Source organism: Anabrus simplex, chromosome 9 (assembly GCF_040414725.1).
Source record: "Anabrus simplex isolate iqAnaSimp1 chromosome 9, ASM4041472v1, whole genome shotgun sequence".
NCBI classification, from domain to species: domain Eukaryota; kingdom Metazoa; phylum Arthropoda; class Insecta; order Orthoptera; family Tettigoniidae; genus Anabrus; species Anabrus simplex.
Window position 1 is genome coordinate 5715810 of NC_090273.1, and position 22778 is coordinate 5738587.

The window sequence follows — 22778 nt, forward strand, 5'->3', positions numbered from 1 at the left end:
GCTGAAGTTCGTGATTATGCATACCTCTTCTGCCAGCCGGTCAAATCCGTTGGAATAAAGCTCGCAGACCTGCTGCCGTCGCAAGATGTCGCTGCTCACTCCCCACACATCCGCCAGGAGGTGACACTTGCTCATCCACTGGATGGCTAATTTAGCGTCCAGGCTCACCCCCTGTCAAGATAAAACATTTCAAAATAACAACTCTCATCAATTGCCACCTCTTCTTAAAAGAACTAAAACCTGGTAAAAGCGGCTGCAGCACTGAACATTACCTACTGAGTATCTGCTATAAAATGTTTATAACAGAATCTTAGCCACTGTACTACAGCACATCCCAGTTGAACAGGCAGGTTTCAGACCTGAAAGAAGCATTAGCCACTCATAATGAACAGGGCTTTGAAAAAAAACAGAAAACCATTGCAGTGTTTGTAGACCTATCATCAGCGTACAATACAGTATGGCGGAAAGGAATCATCCTGAAGTTTCTGAAAATCATTCCTTGCTTCATTGCTCAACAACAGACTAATTGAAGTACACCTAAATGATAACACAAGCAGGTCCTATAGATTAAATGATGGATTACCACGGGGCTCAGTCCCTGCTCCACTTCTCTTCAATCTCTATACTGCAGATCTTCCACCTACTGCTTGAAGAGAAAGTTCCTATATGCTGATGACATAGCCCTGAAAGTCCAGTCCACAGACTCTGAGACTGCTGAAACAATTCTCTCTCAAGATTTCCTAACACTGGACAGCTACTTTTAACACTTGGCGACTGAAACCCAACACCAGCAAAACAGAGGTCAGCGCCTTTCATCTGGATAATAAGAGGGCGCACTACATTCCTAAGGACAATTCATAGGTTAACAGCTAAAGTACTGCCCTCAACGAAGATATCTGGGTATTGTGCTGGACCGCTCTTTGACATACACAGAACATCGCTGCACAACAGCAGCTAAAATCAGAACACATAACAACATCCTTCACAAACTCTGTGGTACAAGTTGGGGAGCAACTGCGACTGTTCTTTGCACAACTGCTTTCCCCTCAGTATACTCTGTTGCTGACTTTTGTAGTCCCGTATGGATCAACAGTTCACACGCAGGAATAGTTGATGCCCAGTTAAATCATACAATGAGGACAATATCGGACACTCTCAAATCAAGTGGCTACTAGCGTAATCCAACATTCATCCTCCACAACTTTGAAGGCTAACAGCTCTAAAAAAGGAATGGTTAAAATGTACTGCAAATGATTTCTTACCCATGCTTTAGGACTGCTATCCCCAGAAGCAAAGGAGATTAAAATCTCGACATCCCTCATGGCAACTAGGCAAGAGGTTGACTGAATCAAAGTACAACATGGACGAAACTTGGCAGAAAGAACTGACTTCATCAAACCCTGATCAGATAGGATTGATCACTGATCCCCGCAAGAAACCTCCTGGTTTCGATCTCACAAGAAGGATATGGATGTCTTTGAACAGAGTGCCGACTGGTCACGGAAGATGTAACCTCTGGCTACACAAGTGGGGGAAAACTCCTATCCCTCAGTATGTCTGTGGTGATGCAGTGCAGACAATTCATCATATAGCAATGGAATACCCATTATGGTCCTTCAGAGGAGGATATGAAGACCTTCAGAATGCAAGTGACGATGCAGTGAAGTGGATTAATTCTTTGGATATTAAATTGTAATTTTTAGACATCATGAGTGAATATTACTAGATACTTGTATGTAGTTTTACCTTCATATTTGTAACCGTATCCTCTGATTGCCATAAAGAAGAAGAAGAAAAGAAGAAGAAGAAGAAGAAGAAGAAGAAGAAGAAGAAGAAGAAGAAGAAGAAAAGATCTGCATTGGGGTTATCAGATAAATGGGATTGTAAATAAAAGGTACGGATCTCTGCACATGGTTATGAGGGGTATCTAGGGGTTGTAGTAAGGATGTAAAGGAGGGGGCATATATGTCTCTGCTAAGACCCCATAAGAGTATGGTTCCAGTGTATGGTACCCTCACCAGGATTACTTGATTCAAGAACTGGAAAAAAATCCAAAGAAAAGCAGTTCAATTTGTTCTCAGTGATTTCCAACAAAAGAGTAGCGTTACAAAAATGTTGCAAAGTCTGGGCTGGGAAGACTTGGGAGAAAGGCGACCAGCTGCTTGACTAAGTGGTATGTTCTGAGCTGTCACTGGAGAAATGGCATGGAATTACACTTGTTGATGAATAAGTTTGAGTGGTGTCTTTAAAAGTAGGAATGATCACAATATGAAGATAAAGAGGACAAACTGGGGCAGGGGAGTTAGGGATTGGAATAACTTACCAAGGAAGATGTTCAATAAATTTCCAATTTCTTTGCAATCATTTAAGAAAAGGCTAGGATGACAGCAGACAGGGAATCTGCCACCTGGGTGATTGTACTAAATGCAGATCAGTATTGATTGATTGATGACTAATTGAACTGCTTTTTACTAGTTGTTTAACGTCTTTTAAAGTTTTTGACAACAGTGCACTGGGAAATGGCAAATATTAAGAAGGTATGGCCATAGTCTTAATATATTTGCAAGTCTGAAAATGGAAAACCACAGGAAGTCATTTTCAGGAGCACAAACACCATCTGTACGCAAGCTCACAGCTACGTGATCTGGAACGAGCATATAACTTGCTTCGTCGCTACCGCATAGTCCTGTCATAATAGTACACTCGCAAGATACCTGTCTAGTATCGAGTAGCGTTGATGCCATGTGCCATGGACTACCCAAGAGCCATACCGATCCATGATCTAGGGCACACACCTCCCCGGATGTGCTGATTGGGACTCCACATCGAACCAGCTAGCCATAATTCAGGACCGATGGGCTGGAGCATTATACAGATAACCTGCACGATGCCAGAGGCAAACAAAGGGTTCAACATGACCTGCCAGCAGGTTTCTGTAGTGTTTGCCAGTGTGGGACGTTGTGACATATACCAGGGTCCTCCTTCATCCCTCCCCTGACCACCACCACCACTGGCATGAACCTCAACTCATCTGTCCAGGCGATCTTTTTCCATACTTCGAGCGTCCAGTTGCAGTGTTCGTTTGTGACAAGTGTTGAGGGGATGGCACGACTGGTCGCTACACTGAAGTGACGAGTGATCTGTTGCACTATAACACATCTATCCACCCTTACTATCGAGCAAGCTGATCGCAACCAGTACAGCACGACAGTCACGGTAGCCCTTGTTATTAGTGTTCATGTCTCCCGTGTTTACCACCTGTTTTTTATCTTTGTCCTACGCTGATGGCTCCTCAATGCCTGTTCTAGGAAGCAGAGCAGCTCGTCTCCCTCTCTCTGTCTGACTTGTTTGTTACTCACACAGTCCGTACTGCACAACAAGCAGTCATGGCACTTCTCACTTGTCACCCTGATAACAACATCTGTGTCTTGTCCTGCAGCACAAATGAGGTAGCCTTGTTTGTTCGTGTGACATCAGGTGAATCACGTTACTGCTACTGTTGTAGGGAAGTAGAGAAAATAAGTTTATAATACCGATGCAGCACTAAACTCTAGCCACTAACACATCAGTTATGTAGGTATTGGAAAGAGAGGAAGAAGTGCTGTTCACCTGCGTTGACAGTTTTGATCTCATATCAGTTAATTTGAACTTTCAAGTTAATATTGATACATTTTTCTTATCAGTTATTGTCTTTTATAGATTTTTAACCTTAACAACCTGGACTATGGAAGATCGATCCAAAGTACTGCAGCAGAATAAAGAAGAATAAATACCTTCCCCTCATGACTGTCATCTCGACGGATGGTCTGCATGGCACTCCGAACCACACGTCCTAGGAACAGTGTGCGTGCCTCAAGTAGTTTGGGGTCAGGGTTATGGCTGGGCAACTGAGGAGTGGAAGTCAGATCTACGAAGAAGGCAGCCAGCCCCTGGAACAACACACAGACATACAGTTCATTCTGGTTAAAATCGAACATCCCAAATGATCCAAAAGTTCGGGAACTGTCAACACACACAACCACATTCGAAAATCCCTTTGTCAACTGCTTGCATTGGCAAACCTTGTGAAAGCACTGCTGGAAGCCATCTCTTACCACTTGTGCATACACTTGTGAGTTTTTTCAAGTACCCTGTCTGTGTGTGAAGCTTCCATTCTCCACATTACCAATCTCACACAAGAAACAACTACACTATTTTATGCTCAGAAATGAATTCTGAATAGACAATTCCTAGAAGAAGAAGAAAAAATTGCAGCTGCTAAAAGCATTGATGTCACTCGAACCCTTGTAATCACATATGAGCAGAAATCACCATACACACTTACTGCACTGTGAAAGTCTACCAATGTTTTCTGCCAAGCACTGACAAAATAATGACCAACAATAGAAGGTCATTGTTTTACTGTTCAAAGGAAAAATATCCTGATTAAGGTGGGAAGGGATGGTAATGTATTTCCGACGCCGTTATTGCAGTCCCTGCTTCATGTAACATATTATCAGTGAATCTTGGGTGCGGCACCTTCTCGTGAAGAAACTACCAACAACCATGGTAAGTGACAGTGCTGAGTAGACTCATCCATTGTGCTGTGTTGTGATAAAATAAACCTATAGTGTATTTCTGCATTGGAGATGAGACATTTATCATGCCGATAGTTTCTTTACTCTTGAAACTTCATATGAATCACCGCTCACTAAATAGCAACAAAGCTCTTTCTCCATCATGTCATCCCGACGACAGAGCAAATGAAGCACTGAACTTGGCTATGTTTGACTTTATTAGTTTTAATTTTATTATAATCACAACAAAAATTAGAAGTCAAAGTTTAGCAAGAGAGGCAAAGCTCTACAGTTAGTTACAGATTTGGTAGAAAACAAAGAGGCACTCGCCTATAACACCCCATATCTTATCCTAATTTTGAACTTCAAAAATAGGGGAGTGTATATGTGAAAATTTCATACATAATGTAGGTCAGGTTGGCTAAAAGCAAGGAAAGTAACATCTTTAAAACAATACTATACTTATGCAAAATACAATATTAACAGTTTTCTACTTTCCTCTTGCTGCATTACCACAGTTGGCTAAGCACTGCGAGGAGTTCAAGATTGTGCAGCATTGTAGTGTTCTCATATGGCAACTGCCTGAAATACAAAATATCTTTTCCTAATACCAACTTATAACATATTTTCATACTTTCCTTCCTTGACAACACAGAAGGTTTGTCTCTCTGGTTACGCTAATGGCTGCACTTCGTATTTAGGACATGCTGGTCTCACTCCATTTTCAGCAGCATGGCTAGTGCATACTTGGAGGCCATCACGTAGGCTACTTCGAGTACTCTTGGCACTGCCGGTGTGCTATTTATCAACTGATGAGCCCAACTTAGCACACTGGGGTGAAACGCTGGCAACCAGTAATGAGTTAGCTGGAAAATTCATAATGTCCAATAACGGACCAACTATATTGGTATAATAATAAATTTACTCATTTGGGAGAAATATTTTAGGTTCCCTATGGGAATCAATTATATCATCTCTTTGTGAGTGTCGTGAGATTACCGTGTTTTTGTGCTGAATGGTGGTGATAATCTGCATGAAGATACCGATTTGTGTGGGTAGGCTTACAATAGACGGTATGTCCTAATGATGATAAAGCTGTTGATTCCCATACGGAAGTTGAAAAATTTGTTCTGAATGAGTAAATTTATAATACCAATATAGCTGGTACATTATTAGACATATAAATTTACCAGCTAACTCATTCCTGGTTGCCAATGTTTCGCCCCAGTGTGCTAAGTTGGGCTCATCAGTTGGTAAATAGCACACCTACCAACACGCATGGCTAGTGCATACTGTGGAGGCCACTGCGTAGGTTAATTGGAGCCACCAGCTGGAAAATTCATAATGTCCAATAATGGACCAACTATATTGGTATTATGTCCTAAGGAGCCACCCGGTTTCTTTCTTACTAGAACATCCAAGAAAAGAAGGCATCCGTCCGACTCCATCTCCATCATCATATTTTACAGTTCCAGTTTCCCAGGTACTGTTGGCGAGCCTCTTCCATTCTGATTTATTGAAATATGTTCTGTTGTTAATGATGTCCTCCAGTGTCCTTCCCCGATCTGCAATGTCCATCCAGTGGGTTCTTGGTCTTCCCACCTTCCGTTTTCTTGCCACGTGTCTCTCCATGTTAGCATAAGCTGTCCTTGTTGGGTGCATCCTCATTTCATGCCAAAACACCTCAATCTGGACATGCTGACTCGATCTAACATTGATGTAACAATCTCAGCTTCCTTCCTTACCACGTCATTTTTTAACTTGTCCAGTTTGGTTTTTTGAATTGTGGACCTAAGGAACTTTATCTCAGATGCCTGAACCTTGATGGGTCTTTCTTAGTGAGGGTGCAGGTTTCGATTAGTATGACGTACTGAATGAACACCACCAGCTTTGATTTTGTTGGTACTTTGGGATCCCAGAGGAGTGTTCGTACTTGCTGGTAAATGTGAGAGCTCTTCTGCACTCTATTTGCCACCTCCTTTGTGGCTAGTGTATCTCGAGATATTACACTGCCGAGGTATGTAAAGTTTTCCACACTTTCTAGTGGATGGTTTCCTAGCATGATGTTCGCTGGCCGTCCCTCTCTGTTTATTGCCATCACTACTGTTTTGGGATCACTTATGTTGAGATTGAACTCATGGAACTTAACCTTCCATTCATTGAGCCTTGACTGAACTTGTTCCTCGGTTTCTCCCCAGATCATAACATCATCAGCAAAAGCTGTTGCATGTAGTTCACCAGAGGTTTTCTTGATGTTCTTCATTATGTCATCCATGATGACGATAAACAATAATGCGTATAGTGCACTGCCTTGCTGGACTCCACTTTCGGTCTTGAACCACGATGAATGTCCGTCACCCAATTGCACACAGCTGGTACAGTTCTCATACAGCTTCTGAACTTTCTTCACCAGTCCCTTTGGCACATTCCCATATCTTCTCTCTTACAATGCTGTCATATCTCAATATCAAGGTAAACCATAAGCAGATCTTTGCCTTTTTCCCAATATTTTTCCATTAACATACGGACACTGAAGACTAGGTCTGTTATGGACCTGTTAGGCCTCTTCAAACTCTGGCTCTAAGATGACTCGCAATCTGCTCTCTAAGATTTTCTCCGGAATCTTAAGCCCATGAGAAAGGACTGTTATTCCCCGGTAATTTCCTTTCTTAAACAGGGGTATAATGACACCCTTGCTCCAATTTGCCATCTTTCCAAACTGCATTGAGCACTCTATGTAGCCACTGTAAACCCTGGACTCCTGCTGCTTTAACCATGTCCGTGCTTACTTCGATTCCTTGGGATTTACCCTGCGGCATCTTCTTAAGCGCTGCTTCTGTTTCTGCCCATGTAATGGGAGGTACCTCTGTGCAGGTTTCAACAGCTGGTTCTTTTGTTCTCTGATCTGCTTCTGTCCTGTTCAACAGGTGATCAAAATGACTCCTCAGAACCTCTCTGATGTCTTCTTTCCTGCCCAGGTTTCCATTAGAATCTTCAATTGCTTTGATGGTTTCAACTGAATTCCTCTCGTTTTTGATCACTCTGAACAATAGTTTCATATTCTCTCTCCTGTCCTTCAGTTTTTGAGTAAATTTCTTTCAGCACTATGTTTTCCTCTTCTATTACTATTTTCACTCTTCAGTTTCTTGTCAAGGTAAACTTGCTCAAGGTCTCTGATCTTCCCCTCGTCCCTTACCTGTTCTGGCTTGGATTTCTCTCTATCTCGTTCTTTTTGTGCCATGTTCCTTTTCTTTATTGAGGATCTTACTCTCTCATTCCACCAGGGTATCTCTTTTTCCCTTACTCTCGCACGTGTCTTCCCGCAAACCTCTGTTGCTTCTTTTATCAAGATGTTTTTAAATCTTGTCCACTCTACCTCACCACTCTCCAATTCTGTAGGCAGTTGTCCTCTTATATGGTCCTGATATTCGGTCCTTTTTCCAATCTGTTGTAGTTCCCACTCCTTAATCTTAGGCAATTTCCTGGTTGTTATCTTTGGTACTTTAATGTCTTTCAGATCTGCTACTAATAACCGGTGGTTGCTATTGAGGTTCTCACCTGGAATCACCTTGACATCAGTCACAAGTCTACTACTTTCTTTATCTGTAATGACTTAGTCAATGACCGTCTTGCTCTTTCTATCCAAGCTGCAACGGGTAATCCTGTGACTGACTCTTTTGCTGAACCAACTGTTTTTTACTACCAGTTTCTTATGCAGAAGTCTAGGAGATGTTCCCCTTCTGAATTCCTTCTCCCATAGCCCATAGCCATGTAGTCCCATCACCTTCCTGTCTATCTCGAGTTGTGCACTGAGGTCCCCGATGATGATTGCCCTCTCTTCAATGATTGTCTCCACTAGATCTTCAAGAAACTTGTTCTTTTCATCTTGATTGCAACCCATCTGAGGGGCACCAGTGTCAGCTTCTCTTATAATCCCCTCATTGATCTCTTTAATACCATCTAACTCTTAAGACAATATCAATCCTACTCCATCTCTCATCTCTCTGCTGTTACCATTCCAGTACAGAGTATAGTTTTTTCTCAACTCTTTCTTCCTTTTACCTTTCCATTTAGTTTCACTCAGTCCTAGGATTGATATTTTCCTTCTCTCCGTGATGTCCACTAACTGTTCACATTTCCCAGTCAAACTCAGTACATTGATTGTTCCTATTCGAGTGTGTTGACTTTTCTGGGGTTGTTGCACAATCGCAAGGCTTGGCCTATCATCAGGCCGTAAGCCATCGTACCTGGCGCGGGTCTGCGGGTGCTGTTGTCTGCTCCGAGTTCTTTGTTTGCATCCAAGGCTCGTATAAGTGACTGCAGTTACTCTCCAACTGACTTGCTAGGCCTAACGTTAGAGAAGATTTTCTGTCAGGGTTATCTCCCTTAGCCTCTAGCAGTCCCCTGTCACATCTGCAATCCAGCAGCTTCCAGTGTCATTTCCCACACAATGGCTTCAACAAGCCCCCTAAGGGGAAACTCCTCTGGTTCTCCCTTAGTTTGTCAGGTTTGCCAGACAGTCGCAGGATATACCTGATAGATGAAGTTTCCCAGCACCTTCTGTCAAGATTGAGTCGGACAGATGCTTTCCTTTCTTGGGTGTTCTAGTAAGAACGACTCCTTAGGACATTACATACCGTCTATCAAAAGCCTACCCACACAAATTGCTATCTTCATGCAGATTTTGTTGTCTGCTCCAGCACAAAAACAAGGTATTTGTGACCTCTTTTAGAACAGTCATCAAGAAAGAATGGAGAAATTTGTGTTCTAAAATTTATCGAAATATATATATATTTTTATTTAATAAAGAGACATCAAAAGAGACATTATTATGAAGAAGTTTCGATCTAGGAAGAATGTAAAATTTTATTTGGACTTGTGTTTGTTTGATGTTTGAACAAATTGTGTATTTTGTAATATGGTGAAACCGTATGCAGTACCTAACTTTTGTGACAGGGTGTACAGTATTTGTTGCTGGCTCATCAGAAGGATGTTTCTCAAACTGCTTTCTGATAGGTCAGAATAACGACCTCTACTATTGGTGAAAATTATGTCTGAATTGTAGTGAGCTTCCCCGATTGGCTTTTTGCGTGTTTCTCAATTTCCGGCCTTGGCTTCTTGGTGGGAGCAGGGCTCTTGTCCGCGTCTTTGGTTTTTCTATGGCCTAGCAGCCGGACGCACTTTGGGTGTCGTCCCATCAGCGGGATCCAGCCACCTCAGGGTAAGCGTGTTTCCTCCTCTCAAACTTTAAATTAAAATGTAAATTTCTTTTGGACCCGGAGTTTACCTTAGAACTTAGCATTTGACACCTTTTTGTAATGCATTAGCTCTACAGCTAGGCATATCCTTTTGATTCTGGAGTCAATTCCCTTTTCTTTTAATTAACATATTTGGTTGTTTACATGTAAAACTAATTTTCCTCCAGGATTGCCTACCGTAAATCTGTTCAGATTTAATGCATGCGAGTTGGACCTATATGTCTTTCACTGAAGCTTTTTAGGAAACGCAGCAACTCCAAAGGCCTCTGCGTTAAGTGTTAAATTCATTTTCCTTGTAAATCAAATTGTAAACTTGATTTCATTACCTTTAATGTAACCTTAAAAGATTACCGTCTGTAATTAGGATACTGCCGGTTATGTTTCATCATGCACTTGTGTGAAGAGTTTTGTGTTTTCACGTTAAATATGCCTTTAAAGGAAAGAAAAGTAGAAATGTTTTTAGTAATTGATGTACGGCAGGAAAGATTCCTGTAATGTTAAAATATTGTTTTCTGAAACGTCATGGATGTGAACCTTGTGGTTCATTTACATTATTCTTTGTTACACCTTTATTGCCCATGTTACCTTTGTTTTAATTCGCTGTTGTTCTGTTTTCATGTTAAGCCTTCTTTTAATTTGTCAGTAAATGTGGACTGAAGGGTAACCGCGTTCACGTTCCTTTCCCTACAACGTCAAGTAATACTCCATCCTCTTAGGGATCCCAGCCCACTTTCCCACATCCTTCTCTAGTTGTCATGTTGGTAATCCTGTTTGTTTTATATCTAGCAACGTGTGTTCATGAATCTTGCGATGGTTATAATTGTTGTCTCGTCATTTGAATTATTTCCCTTTATTCTTCTTATTATTGATTTAAATGTGTTCTTTTAATTAATGTTGCCTACCTTGGGGTGACAGCATTCTCACATTTGTGAGCCATCAAATATCTAGGTGGAGATGGACACACTAAAAGTCCCGTCCAAGGGTAATGGTTACAGTGATGTGCAGATTCATAGAGCCCTGCATCTCAGAGAAACGCCCAAGTAAAGCTCACAGAAGGAAGTGAAGAGAACTGCCTACCTGCCTTAAATTCACAACATCACAGATCGAATTGCCAAGGTCTTCTGCCAACAATATAAAAACTGTGCTTGGCACCGTCACTAAAATTGCTCACAGCTTAGGTAAAACCAAAGAAAAATTGTCCTCACTTTTACATCCTGGGATATATAAAATTCCCTGTACTTGCGGCAAGGTATACATTGGACAAACATGCCGGTCCATTGGTACTTGCATCGAGGAACATGAACGAAATATCAGTCTCAACCAGCCAGACAAATCAGCAATAGCTGAGCACACCCATTGGTCGGGTCATGACATCACGTTCCAAGATGTTCGAGCTCTTACCCACACTAGACGCTACAGGTCCAGGATTATACAGGAAGCTGTGGAAATATGTAGAATTCCTAACAATTTCAACAGGGACACTGGCTATCAATTAAGTAACACGTGGTTGCCAGCCATTAAGGATTTACATAGGTAATTCCCTTCCCTGTCCCTGCATTATTGTTATTTCGTTTCAGTGTTTTCCAAATTCGTACGTTCCTCATCACCAGGCTTGTGTCAATGTTATGTGTGTACACCCGTTATGTGACTCCCTCTCAGACTCATTCTGATGGTTCCATCAGCTTCCGCAGTGAGCCATCTGGTGACGAATGAATGTACCTCTATTAGTAACGTCTAAATTCAAACTTCATTCTTGGAGAAGTCTTCCTCAGGAACAGTACACAGCAAATTTCTCTGAAAAACGTAACGTAATTGTTGCATCCTCCTAACTCAATACAAAAGATAATTCCATCATTAGATGGAGCAATAAAATTCAAACGTTTTGACTCATTAGAGCCATCTTCAGTGATATAAGGGGGGGGGGTATAAGTAATGTACATAATACAAGTTAAAAATGTGCTAAAAACATAATGAAGGAACAAATGAAAAACAAAAGAGAGAGAGACTGAAATAAAAACAGTATCAATATATAATGTTTATATCATTAGATGGCGCAATAAATAACTCGCTGAAACAAATTCAGCGAAAAAAGGGTTGATATAAAACATAACTGAATCCAAAAAATGTGCTAAACCTAAGAAGAAAATAAAATATAACAGACAGAAACGAAACAGTAAGTGCTAAAAGTGAGGTTGCGCACCTCTTAGACTAAACATTTTTAGTTTGATAACAATTCAAAAACAGGACACCCTGTGTTGAAAATTCAGGCTGACAGTCTGTCTTTGTAGATACACCATCTCAGGAATGGCTAGGAGGGGAGCGAATAAACTTGAGAAACCAAGTTTGAGAGCACATTTTTTGCTTGTATTATTTCACTGAAGATGGCTCAAACAAGTCAAAACATGTTTGAATTGTATTGCTCCATCTAATGATGGAATTATGTTTTGTATTGAATTAGGAGGATAGATTTAATTTTTTCCTTTGTAAAGTGAAAACAGTCAATACGGATGTAATCATGTCTAGAAGTGTGGGCCGTAACATTTTAACTCTGTAGTTGACCGAAAATGAAGAGAGTCCTTAGAGAGATGGGAGAATAACTGAATCTGTTGGTCTCATTCTGCGGCATGAGGAGGTCCTTTGTGACATCACTGAAGGAAGAATTGCTGGAAAAAGACGAAGAGGACGACTCAGAGTGTCTTACTTCAAGAACCTGCTTCTGAGGATGAAGTGCAAGACTGGCTCAGGCTTAGCCTTTAGAATATGATGATGAGTTGACTGTGAGGTGAACAAGTTAGAATGTGTGGGTCATGTTCAGAAACATGCTGTAACCAGGCTGCATCATTTACTGAAGTTTTTTTTTTTTTGCTAGTGGCTTTACGTCGCAACGACACAGATAGGTCTTATGGCGATGATCTGAATTAAAGGAAAGGCAAAAAATTAGAAGATGGGAAGCCCCTCTGTGGGAGAGGAAGACTTACCCATCACGTTTAGAGAAAACAAGAGCAGTGTTCATGCTATCAAAACTTGGACTAATTTTTTTCATAAAATATCCACTGACAAAAATCCAATCCACAATCTGTGTCCCAAAGTACAACAGACACTGATCCACTACTCTTGAAACATTGTTTAGATGGCAAAACTCAGAACAATAATTTGGTTTGGTTGAGATACCAGCTTGAAGGTGATGCTGTTCTCTATTTTAATGAAGGAAACAGAGGGCTGGAATTGATCCTGATGTTTCCACTACAAACTCCCTCCAAGAAACTGACCAGCAAAAGATTGAAAAGGCAGAAGAATTACAAACTCATCTGGAAAAGCAGGGTAAAATGGAGTAAAGGTCGAGGACAGAAGATGAAGAAGTACCACGGTCATCACTGCGGTGGTTTTTGAGAGGCAAGGTACCTCAGAAGTGAGTAACAGAAATTTACCAACTTTAAAATGTTGTTTTCTGACTTCAATATTTCCACCACATAAGTACACTTTTCTCTGAAGGCTCAAGTACTGTTTATTGAGTGATGGTACACATACTTATGAAGAATTATCCTTCTATTTAATCATATGTTCAATTTGCATGCCTTTATATTGACACTTTTACTATTGTTTATGGCACCCTAAATTCAAATTACCATTAAAAAATTATTTATCATTGTATATCCATAATTCTTCATAAAGTTAGAGATAATGACCCAATATTGTTTACAGTTATATTATTAAGTGTACCTAAACAAGACAATGACACAAACCGGCCATACTGGTGCCATTTCTCCAAGATGGCTGTTGCTTGCTACATAATAGATCAAACATTTATAAACAACTCTGAAAAGTTTTAGCATTTTATGTCTCATATTGTGGACTTTTAAAGCCAACAATGCATTCTCAGTTACATCCAGCCTTAGAAGTAACGGCCACTCGAAGTTCACATCATCTCTGAACAGTCGCACAGTCTTGGAACAAGATGACCCTATCATCAGATGATGAAGTAGATATAACAACTTACATTCCCAGAGAATTAATAAATAATAAAATTAAGTTATACAATTCACCATTTTACATACCTAATGTAGGAGATAGTGTCAATAATGAACAGTTACCATGTTATCAAAGAGAGTGGAGAGCGGCCTTGTGAGTCGTAGGTTGAAGAACGCCATCATGTAGAGAGCCAACGCCAGCTGGGTGTGGAGATGAAGCAGCTGACCATTGACAGGTTTCTGACCCAGTGCCACTTCCACCAGCGGTGGGGGTCCTACAACACTGCAGTCCCACAGGTCCTCATACTGTGGCAACGTCGCTGGTCGGCCAACGTTCATTGCCACCGTCGCCTAAGAATACACATACAAAAACCTTAACTGTACTGTCGTGTCCTCCTGCCTAAGTGCTGGGTTTATAAACAGGTAAAGTTTGCCAAAACATTGCTATTTTATCATCCTCCTCTATCAAACTACCACTGCTGAAACTAAGAAACAATATTATGTTTTGGTCCACCCAATCAATACCCAACACTTAACAAGTTAACTATTTAATTAAAAACATATCAAAAATATTTAGGGACATGTATCATCTCTATTTGAGACTTCATCAGCCATAAAATCACGTGGTAGTTACAAAACTCAAATCAGAAAGTGAATGTAAAAAAATGGAAGAACCCAATGTCTTTTAAGCTATGGGCTTTACGTTGCACCGACACAGATAGGTCTTATGGCGACGATGGGATAGGAAAGGCCTAGGAGTTGGAAGGAAGCGGCCGTGGCCTTAATTAAGGTACAGCCCCAGCATTTGCCTGGTGTGAAAATGGGAAACCATGGAAAACCATCTTCAGGGCTGTTTATAGTGGGATTCGAACCTACTATCTCCCGGATGCAAGTTCACAGCCGCGCGCCTCTACGCGCACAGCCAACTCGCCCGGTATGTCTTTTAAGGACTGTTTGGAAAATGTAAAAGATACAAATATATATACACTATTTACACAAAATTAACCACACTTCTTGCAAAAATATTTATATAAGTTTCGACCAGAGTATTAATGCAAACAAAAATTTAATGACGTACAAGAGAACAAAAATCCATTATATGAACAAATACCATTGCTTCTATCCTTACGAAGAATTAATAATTTGAAGTCACCTCCTCTAATTCAAACTTCCTGCCCTCCTGCTCCTACTACAGGCCGAGCTATTTCCCCTTCCCACACTAATAGCACTGCCCCCCCCACCGCCACTAGCCTTGTTCCGCCGGGCGAAAAAAAACACAACTACAACACCCGCAGTAGCGTGGCGAGAAGCAAGTCAGAGCGAGGCTCATTCTAAACCAGCTATAGGGAGTGTCATTTACAGTAAGCTTTTACGTCATACATTCGTGACGGAATCTCTTTTCTGAGTTATCTAAGGGTTTTAAACACATTAATTTTTATATCTCTTTCTTTCCAGACCTTGTCTTTTTCAAAAAGGATTATTCTTAGGATTTAAGCCACGAATACGGTGGTCATGCAGCGCTGGTCTTTGTCATACGACAGGCCGTCTCATAAAGCTTAAGATTTCTTCTACCGAATTAGCTAAATTTGAAAGAATATTCTATAAGTTAATGCTCTTAACAGTTCTGATTTGGATTTAGTACCAATCCATTTCCAAGGCCAGAATTTCGATCTCCCCAGTCAACACACAAATTACCAGATTCTTACAATGCTTGTAACATTTTTCAAGTAAAGTCGTTCACATTTAACTTTGCTGAAAGTTTGTTTGCAAGAAATTTTAAACTACCTCTTTAAATATATGTATATTTGTTCTATGTTTTCTCAATAATTCAAAAGGAACTTCCATTTCAAATATGGACAACAATAATGGACATGGATTCCATATGCGACGTTACGGCAGGCTTGTCAATTTCAAGTTAATTTCATTTTTTAACCTTGAAGACAAAAGTTTTTGCAAGAAATGAGGTCAATTTTGTGTAAATAATGTGTATACATTTATATCTTTTGCATTTCCCAAATAGTCCTTAAAAGACATTGGGTTCTTCCATTTTTTTTACATTCAGTTTCTGATTTGAGTTTTGTAACTACTACATACGTGATTTTATGGCTGATGAAGTCTCAAATACAGACGAAACATGTCCCTAAATATTTTTAATATGTTTTTAATTAAATAGTTCACTTGTAAAGTGATGGGTATTGTTTCTTAGTTTTAACTGTGATCTACACGATGAAGTTTCCTCCCTCGTCTTGAAGTGTTTCTCCCTCCATTTTCCCATCAGTATACATCAAGTTTGAGTGTATTCGCTGGTCACATGTACAGATAGTGTCACACGTACGGCGTAAAGCAATCCATTATTTCAGCCGCGTACAGGATTGCTTACAGTAACAAATGATGACAAGTGTCAATACCATCGCAATTAATTCCATTACAGCTGGTAAGCAGAAACACTAAAATATAAATTAACTGTGTAAGGAAGAAAAACACTGTACCTCGCCTGTCAAAAAGTATCTGTACACCCGGAGAGCACTGTCCGTCTAAGGACACGGTTGTCATGAAGCGAGCAAGTCTCTACTCGAACGGTCGAACCTGTTCCCAGTGCGTCTGCAGTCAGTCGTGGGATTGCCCAGTCATCATGGGTCGGAAAAGCAAAGAAACCAGTACGGAGTTAGCTCCATAATGAGATAAAAACATGAACAGAGAGATGCAAGCTTGTCGGAAGAGAGAAATAGACTGTGCAGTCCATCAAAGACAGATCTGGTGAGAGAAACACAGTGCAACGTCTACGCTTGCTTACTACAAGAACAGGACGAAAACACCAAAACTAAGTGCCCCTAAAGTTGCAAAATGACAGAGACTACTGTGTTTAACAAAGCAGGGTATCATGGACGTGTGGCACGGATAAAGTTCTTTGCGTCGGAGACCAACAAGAAGAAGTGCCTGACATTCGCTAAACAGTACATTGATAAAAGTCCGGAGTTTCAGAGGTCATCTCGGACGAGAATAAATTTAATGTGTTTGGGTCTCATGGTGTGGAGAAAGAAGAACATACAGCTTCATCCCTAGAACTTGCTTCCGACAGTTAAACACGGAGGTGGGAGTGTGTTAGCGAGGGTTGGGAAGTTAGATATTCACAATGGATGTACATTGACATTCTGAAAGAAAACTTGGGGTCTAGCGCTGCTAGGATGGGCTAGAAGGTGATTTCATCTTTCAGCACGACAATGACCGCAAACATGTGGCACATAACACCAAGATGTGGCTGCTTTACAATGCCCGAAAAAAGCTTCCTTGACTCAAGAATTAGAAAACATATTTCCAAGAGGAGTGAATTAAAAATTGCACTGCAAGAAGAACAGGCCTCTATTCCAATGGAGATCACCAGAACATTCGTGGACTCAATGCCAAGACGCATGAAAGCTATCATTCAAGTCAAAAGAAATCCAACAAAATATTGAAGGAAATTCTTGAAACTTTTTGCTGTTCTAAAAAAGGTGTATGAATACTTTTGACACACCAAAAATGTGGACTATTGCTTATGTTGCTGTTTCCTGTGTGTTATTTTGTGAACATGAGCAAGAATAGTAATGTACTTCACAGCAGCTATTATCTTCTTGGTCCAGTCTTTCTACCTTCGCTTAATTCTGTGCACCTGGTAAAACAACTCCTCTCCCTACAGATGTACAAATACTTATTACAGTTACTGTAGATCCTAGAATATCTTTACAAGTCCATGAGTTAATTAAATATTCAAGTTTTATATAGACTAATAATGTAGTATTACATCAGAACATATATTCAACAGCTCACAAATGCTGATTTTGTAGATCACTAATTAACTAGCCTCAAGTTTGGCTTCACTTATTATACAATACGAGGGAGCCTGAGAAGAAGAGGTTGAGATCAGCCAATCAGAAGCTTGTACACACGATATCTCAAACAACTTGTGAGTCCCACATCATTTTAAAATTAAGAAAATTGAACAGAAGTATGATGATATTGTGTGTCATCATCAGAATCTGAGCAAAGGCCTCCTTCGATTGTTCTTCCTTGCCTCACAACATCCGACCACCTAGACAATCCTTTGTTCATATGCACTTAGGTTCTTTGTTAACAGGTGGAGGAGCACATTTCAGCACTGTAGACTTCACTCTTCATATCAAACGGAGAAAGAAGATAACTGCCCACTATATTTCCCAGGCAACTCCTGTTCTTCTCTGCCCTTATTCCATGATCGCTCGAGGCTCCACTCGGTACACTGAGGACAGCAGTGTTGTCTGACTGATGGTCCTATCCTCTCCTCACTCACTGGTCACTTTTCTGTCTCAAGTTCCAAGGCATCTAAATGTAAAGGTTTGACAATCCAGAAAAAAAGTAAGCATTCACAATGAAAGTAATTGAAGGTCAGCATAATGCATGCAGGCCTCTGTATGAATTGTTATGGCCCTTCAATGTCCTTAAGAGAATTTTTTTAATACACCATTGCGCTCCTGTTCTTTTCTTGTTTGAAATAAAAAACATACAAGTCAGAGGCACATCGCAGCTGTATGTCCCGCTGCATTCTCTTGCAGACTTCTTGGGCTTACTTAATTCCGCAGATTTCCTTCTATCTTGCTGAATGTGTTTTCCGTTCTCCGAAAATATTTAGCACAGTTTCTGACACTTCAACTGAACTGGTCACAAAGTTATCAATGTTATGGTGATGAATTTAGCTAGCATGATAACAGTTCTACGAGATAAATTTAACGATACCATTTCCAATAACCTAGCACAATGGAGTCATGAGCGGCGTAGTGATAATCGCAATTTCAACATAAAGTGCTACATACCACTGAAACTGATTTCATGATTCACCTTTTTAATCATACATTTCAAGTTCCAAAGTTATGTACCTGAACTTACCATCCGATTCCATGCGAAACTAAATTCTCCATGGGGCACAGTAAATGAACAAATTGAAAGACGTTTTCTATTGTGAACCATTCGGATGAGGGTGACGGCAAACAGTAGTGAAACTGAAGCATAAAGTAATGAAGGTAAATACGTACATCCATGAAGGTGTCCAGAAACTGGTAGCAAGTGTCGAGAAATGCAGGGAGCTGCAGGTCCGAGATTCCCACCTCTTGGCGACATTGACGGTCCTTGGGCACCTTCCCAGCTTTCTGTAAGAGCCTGGTGGCACTTTCAAACCTGTCCTTGAGATGGGCTGCCCATACGAGACTGCACAGACCTGACCAACAGAGACATTACAGTCGAGTCAAATATAGAAAGAGAGCAACACACATCAGTCTGGAAAGAGGAGGTGACAACACTAAAGGACAACTGAAATATGCCTGTATGTTCCACAGATCTCTTTTCAACTACATCATTTCCTTATGTATAGAGGGTGGTGGAATAAACACATTTATCGTCTGTGTCACGGTGACCAGGCTGCTTATTTTGAAGGATGTTGTGTACCATTTTATGCAATTTCGGAAAGCCTCAAGAAAAAGACATTAAGTATGTTACTCAAGGACAAAAGTCATCACCTTCATTTTGATACTGTAAAATCTGTTTATTTTGTTTTGAATTAAAAAACTGATCGAGTATGATATTTTGGATGAAGACAAAGAAGAAGAACTTTTGGAAATTTGTCTTATTTTATTTTCTGTACGTCAAGAACAGTGTCTTTTAATTTGGGAATGTGAAGATATTTAGTGTTATTTAATTGTTCTGCAACTCTACTAAATTAATTTGGTTACTGTGCAAAATTTTATAATGTAAATAACAGTGTAATTAGCTCTGTTGCTTGTGAGGCAGGGTGTACTAAGAGGTCTTTTCCAGTAGTTTCTTTATATCCGGTAATATGCTCTAGGACAGGCTAAAATAATGAAGTTTCTTATTGGTGAATGTAAGAGCCACGAGTGTAATTCCTTGGTTATCTCCTGATTGCCCCATTTCCGGCTGACTTGGTCAGAGCCAAGCTTGTTTCCATCGTCTTTGATTTGTCGCGGCTAGTCATACCCCCTCTGTTTTCGGAGGTAATGCCCTTTTCTTGATTTGAACATTCTAATCAAATCTAAATGTCACTTCGTTTTAACGTCTTTTAGGTAGTAAGTAATGTGTTATTTCCCTTGGGGATGCCTCCAGTAACACTACCAATTTAACGCACGCCATTTTGAAGCTATGCGCCTTTTACTGAAGGGTTTTAGGAAAGGCCGCAACCAAACCGGCCTCTGCATTAAATTTTATTATTTTGTTGCTATCTGTCATCAGTAAATGTTTCAACTAGCCCCTTCCTTAATTTCATGTTATAACTTTCACGTTGATTTCAATTTTTTATAATGTAAATACCCTGCCATCGTCGGTAATTCAATAACTGATTGTCACCCTTTTTTTAAAAACACTGTTTTAAGAAGAAGTAAGGTAGAAATGTTTTTCGTAACGGATGTTATTATGTTATTATTATATGTTATTTCGGCTGTTAATTAATTTGTTTTATGCCTTAACTTGAACTAATTAGTAAATTTGAGTGTTCAGAAAGGGATCACCGTTAATCTTGTTTTCCTCGCAACAAACTACCTTTCACAGACCCCGTATGGTTCCCAGCGCGCTTCTTATCTCCTTTCTTTTAGTTGTCATGTTGGTTAACCTGGTATTTATATCTCGATGTGTTTTCTGAAGTCTTTATTGTGTGTGGGTGTTTCAATTAACTTTCTCGAGTCTCATGAAGTTTAAATTTTCTTTATTATGTTTATTATTATTATTATTATAATTACTATTATTTTTGATGCTGTGTAATCTGTAGTGGTTACATAATGGTAGCATAGTGTGGTTTCTGACGAAAGGGAGATTAATGGTGATTGTCTTAGCTAACATAAAATAACCTAAAGAATTATCTCAAATTGCAGTTTCTTGCTGTCAAGATGTCTCGTGTTATCCCTAATCCTTTTCATTTGAGAAAGGAAGAATTAATTTATGAACTTCGAATTCGTAAATTAAATTCTGCAGGAAATGTCGGAGATGACACGAGCTTGTTGAAACAGTCTCTTAATTTACCAGTAACTATCCCCGAGTTAACTACAGATGAATTGTTCGCATCTTTAGCAGTGGTTAGAGATACATTTTTGGAATTTAATGCAATTCTCGTGTATTTTTGTTGTTGTTCTGAGCCCTCACATAGTCAATTAACACATGTGAAAGTGCAACTGCAACATTATCTGGATCAAATTCAGGGTTTGTTGTCTGTCAGTTTACCAGTAGATGAGCGGCAGGAGTGTGAATCTTTATTAACACCTTTTCTAAGATATTCGATAAAATTGTAGGCTTGCTTGAAAGGAATGAGTTGCCTAATTCAAGTTCTGAGGTTCAAGTGTCGACCCCTTCCAAAGAGTGTGAAAGTGTTACTCGAATTACTATATCTACTGCCTCTCAAACTTGCACTGTGGTCACTAGTGATAATGTTGTCCTGGAATCTAATGTGGGTAATGTTCACCAGAGATCATCTTCTGCTCCCTTTTCAAGTGCTTTGATGCCTGTAAGTAATTCATGTAATGGGTCTCCTACACATGCTGGTATGTCTTTTATTTTTCTTATGCCACCTGGTAACTCTAATGTGCCTCAGTGTCAGCCTATTGTTGCTATCTCATGTGATTATTATTATTATTATTATTATTATTATTATTATTATTATTATTATTATTATTATTATTATTATTATTATTATTATCTTCTCTTCCTTCGTTATGCCCATTCATAGAGCGCGTTTGAAATTGATAGTTGGTTTGATGGTTTGTGCCTTCTTATCCTCCCAAAATCTCTTCATGAATGCACTGTGTTGCATCTTGCGTTCTGTCGACCACTTCCTACCAGTTGTCTTTTTTGGTTTCTCCCTAAATTTATGATTAGCTACTTTGGTTCTAAAAGCTCCACGATTTTCCATGATGTCGTCTGTAATATTTATTTCTTGGAGGTCCGCCTTAGTTTCTTCTAGCCATTTTATTTTGACCTTCTTTGAGTTGATTACTTTGAATAATCTTTTAGTTAGTCTGTCGCTGTTCATTCTGTAGATATGGCCATAGAAATTAAGGCGCCTTTTCCGTACAGCATCAGTAAACCTGTCGGTGAAGGAGTAGAGGTCCGCTGTTTTTCTCTTAATCCACATTCCATTTTCTCTCGTAGGACCATAAATTTTCCTGAGAATTTTCCGCTCCTGCTTTTCAATTTCTGTAATTTTAGAGTGACCACCTAAGCATATGGTTTCTGAGGCATATAAAGCTTCGGGCAATACAACTGTCTTGTAGTGTCGTCATTTTGCACTACGCGATATGACTCTTTTGTTGTAGTAATTCCACGTCAGTCTGTATGCCTTATGTAGTTTGGTGTTTCTTTCTACATTGGCACTACTGTCTAATCCTGATGGTAGTATAATTTCTCCAAGGTATTTGAAGGAGGGCACCTGTGAAATTGTGCCGTTTTCCATCTCTAGCGGAGTTCTTTTGCTATTTTGACGTAGATTTTCCATGTACTTGGTTTTCTCGTAGGATATCTGGAGGCCTGCCTTTGATGCTATATTGTGTAGTCTCTGTATGGCATACCTTGTTTCATCCTTGGTCTTAGTAATGATTGCGAGATCATCAGCAAATGCTAAACATTTCACATTGACCTTGCTTCCCAAATTTCCGATGTTCACACCCTTGATATCCTTTTCCCACTCTCTAATAACTTTGTCTAGAACTAAGTTAAACAGAATAGGGGAGACGCTGTCACCTTGACGAATGCCCGTACATATTTCAAAAGGCTCAGAGATTTCTCCAAGGAATTTCACTTTAGAGGTCGTACTTGTGAGGGTCTGCTGGATAAGTGCTCTGGTCTTCTTGTCCACTCTGAGTTCTTCTAGGGTATCAAATACTGTCTGTCTGTCCACAGAGTCATACGCCTTCTTAAAATCCACAAAGGTGACAATCGTGCTGGCACTTCGGCGAATCCTTAATATCGTCTTCAAGTTCCATATTTGTTCT

General features: G+C 40.0%; 1 protein-coding gene across 2 annotated transcripts in view; it reads right to left on the reverse strand.

Moving 5' to 3' along the window:
* Rab3-GAP (Rab3 GTPase activating protein) overlaps positions 1 to 22778 on the reverse strand; it is a 461679-nt gene that overhangs the window by 39073 nt on the left and 399828 nt on the right. For both annotated transcript variants that reach the window (XM_067153758.2, XM_067153757.2), the window contains 4 exons: positions 18828 to 19009; positions 13906 to 14133; positions 3774 to 3929; positions 25 to 171 (listed from right to left, as the gene is read on the reverse strand). In XM_067153758.2, coding sequence (XP_067009859.2) covers positions 25 to 171; positions 3774 to 3929; positions 13906 to 14133; positions 18828 to 19009 — 713 coding nt within the window. The remainder of the gene's footprint in view (positions 1 to 24; positions 172 to 3773; positions 3930 to 13905; positions 14134 to 18827; positions 19010 to 22778) is intronic.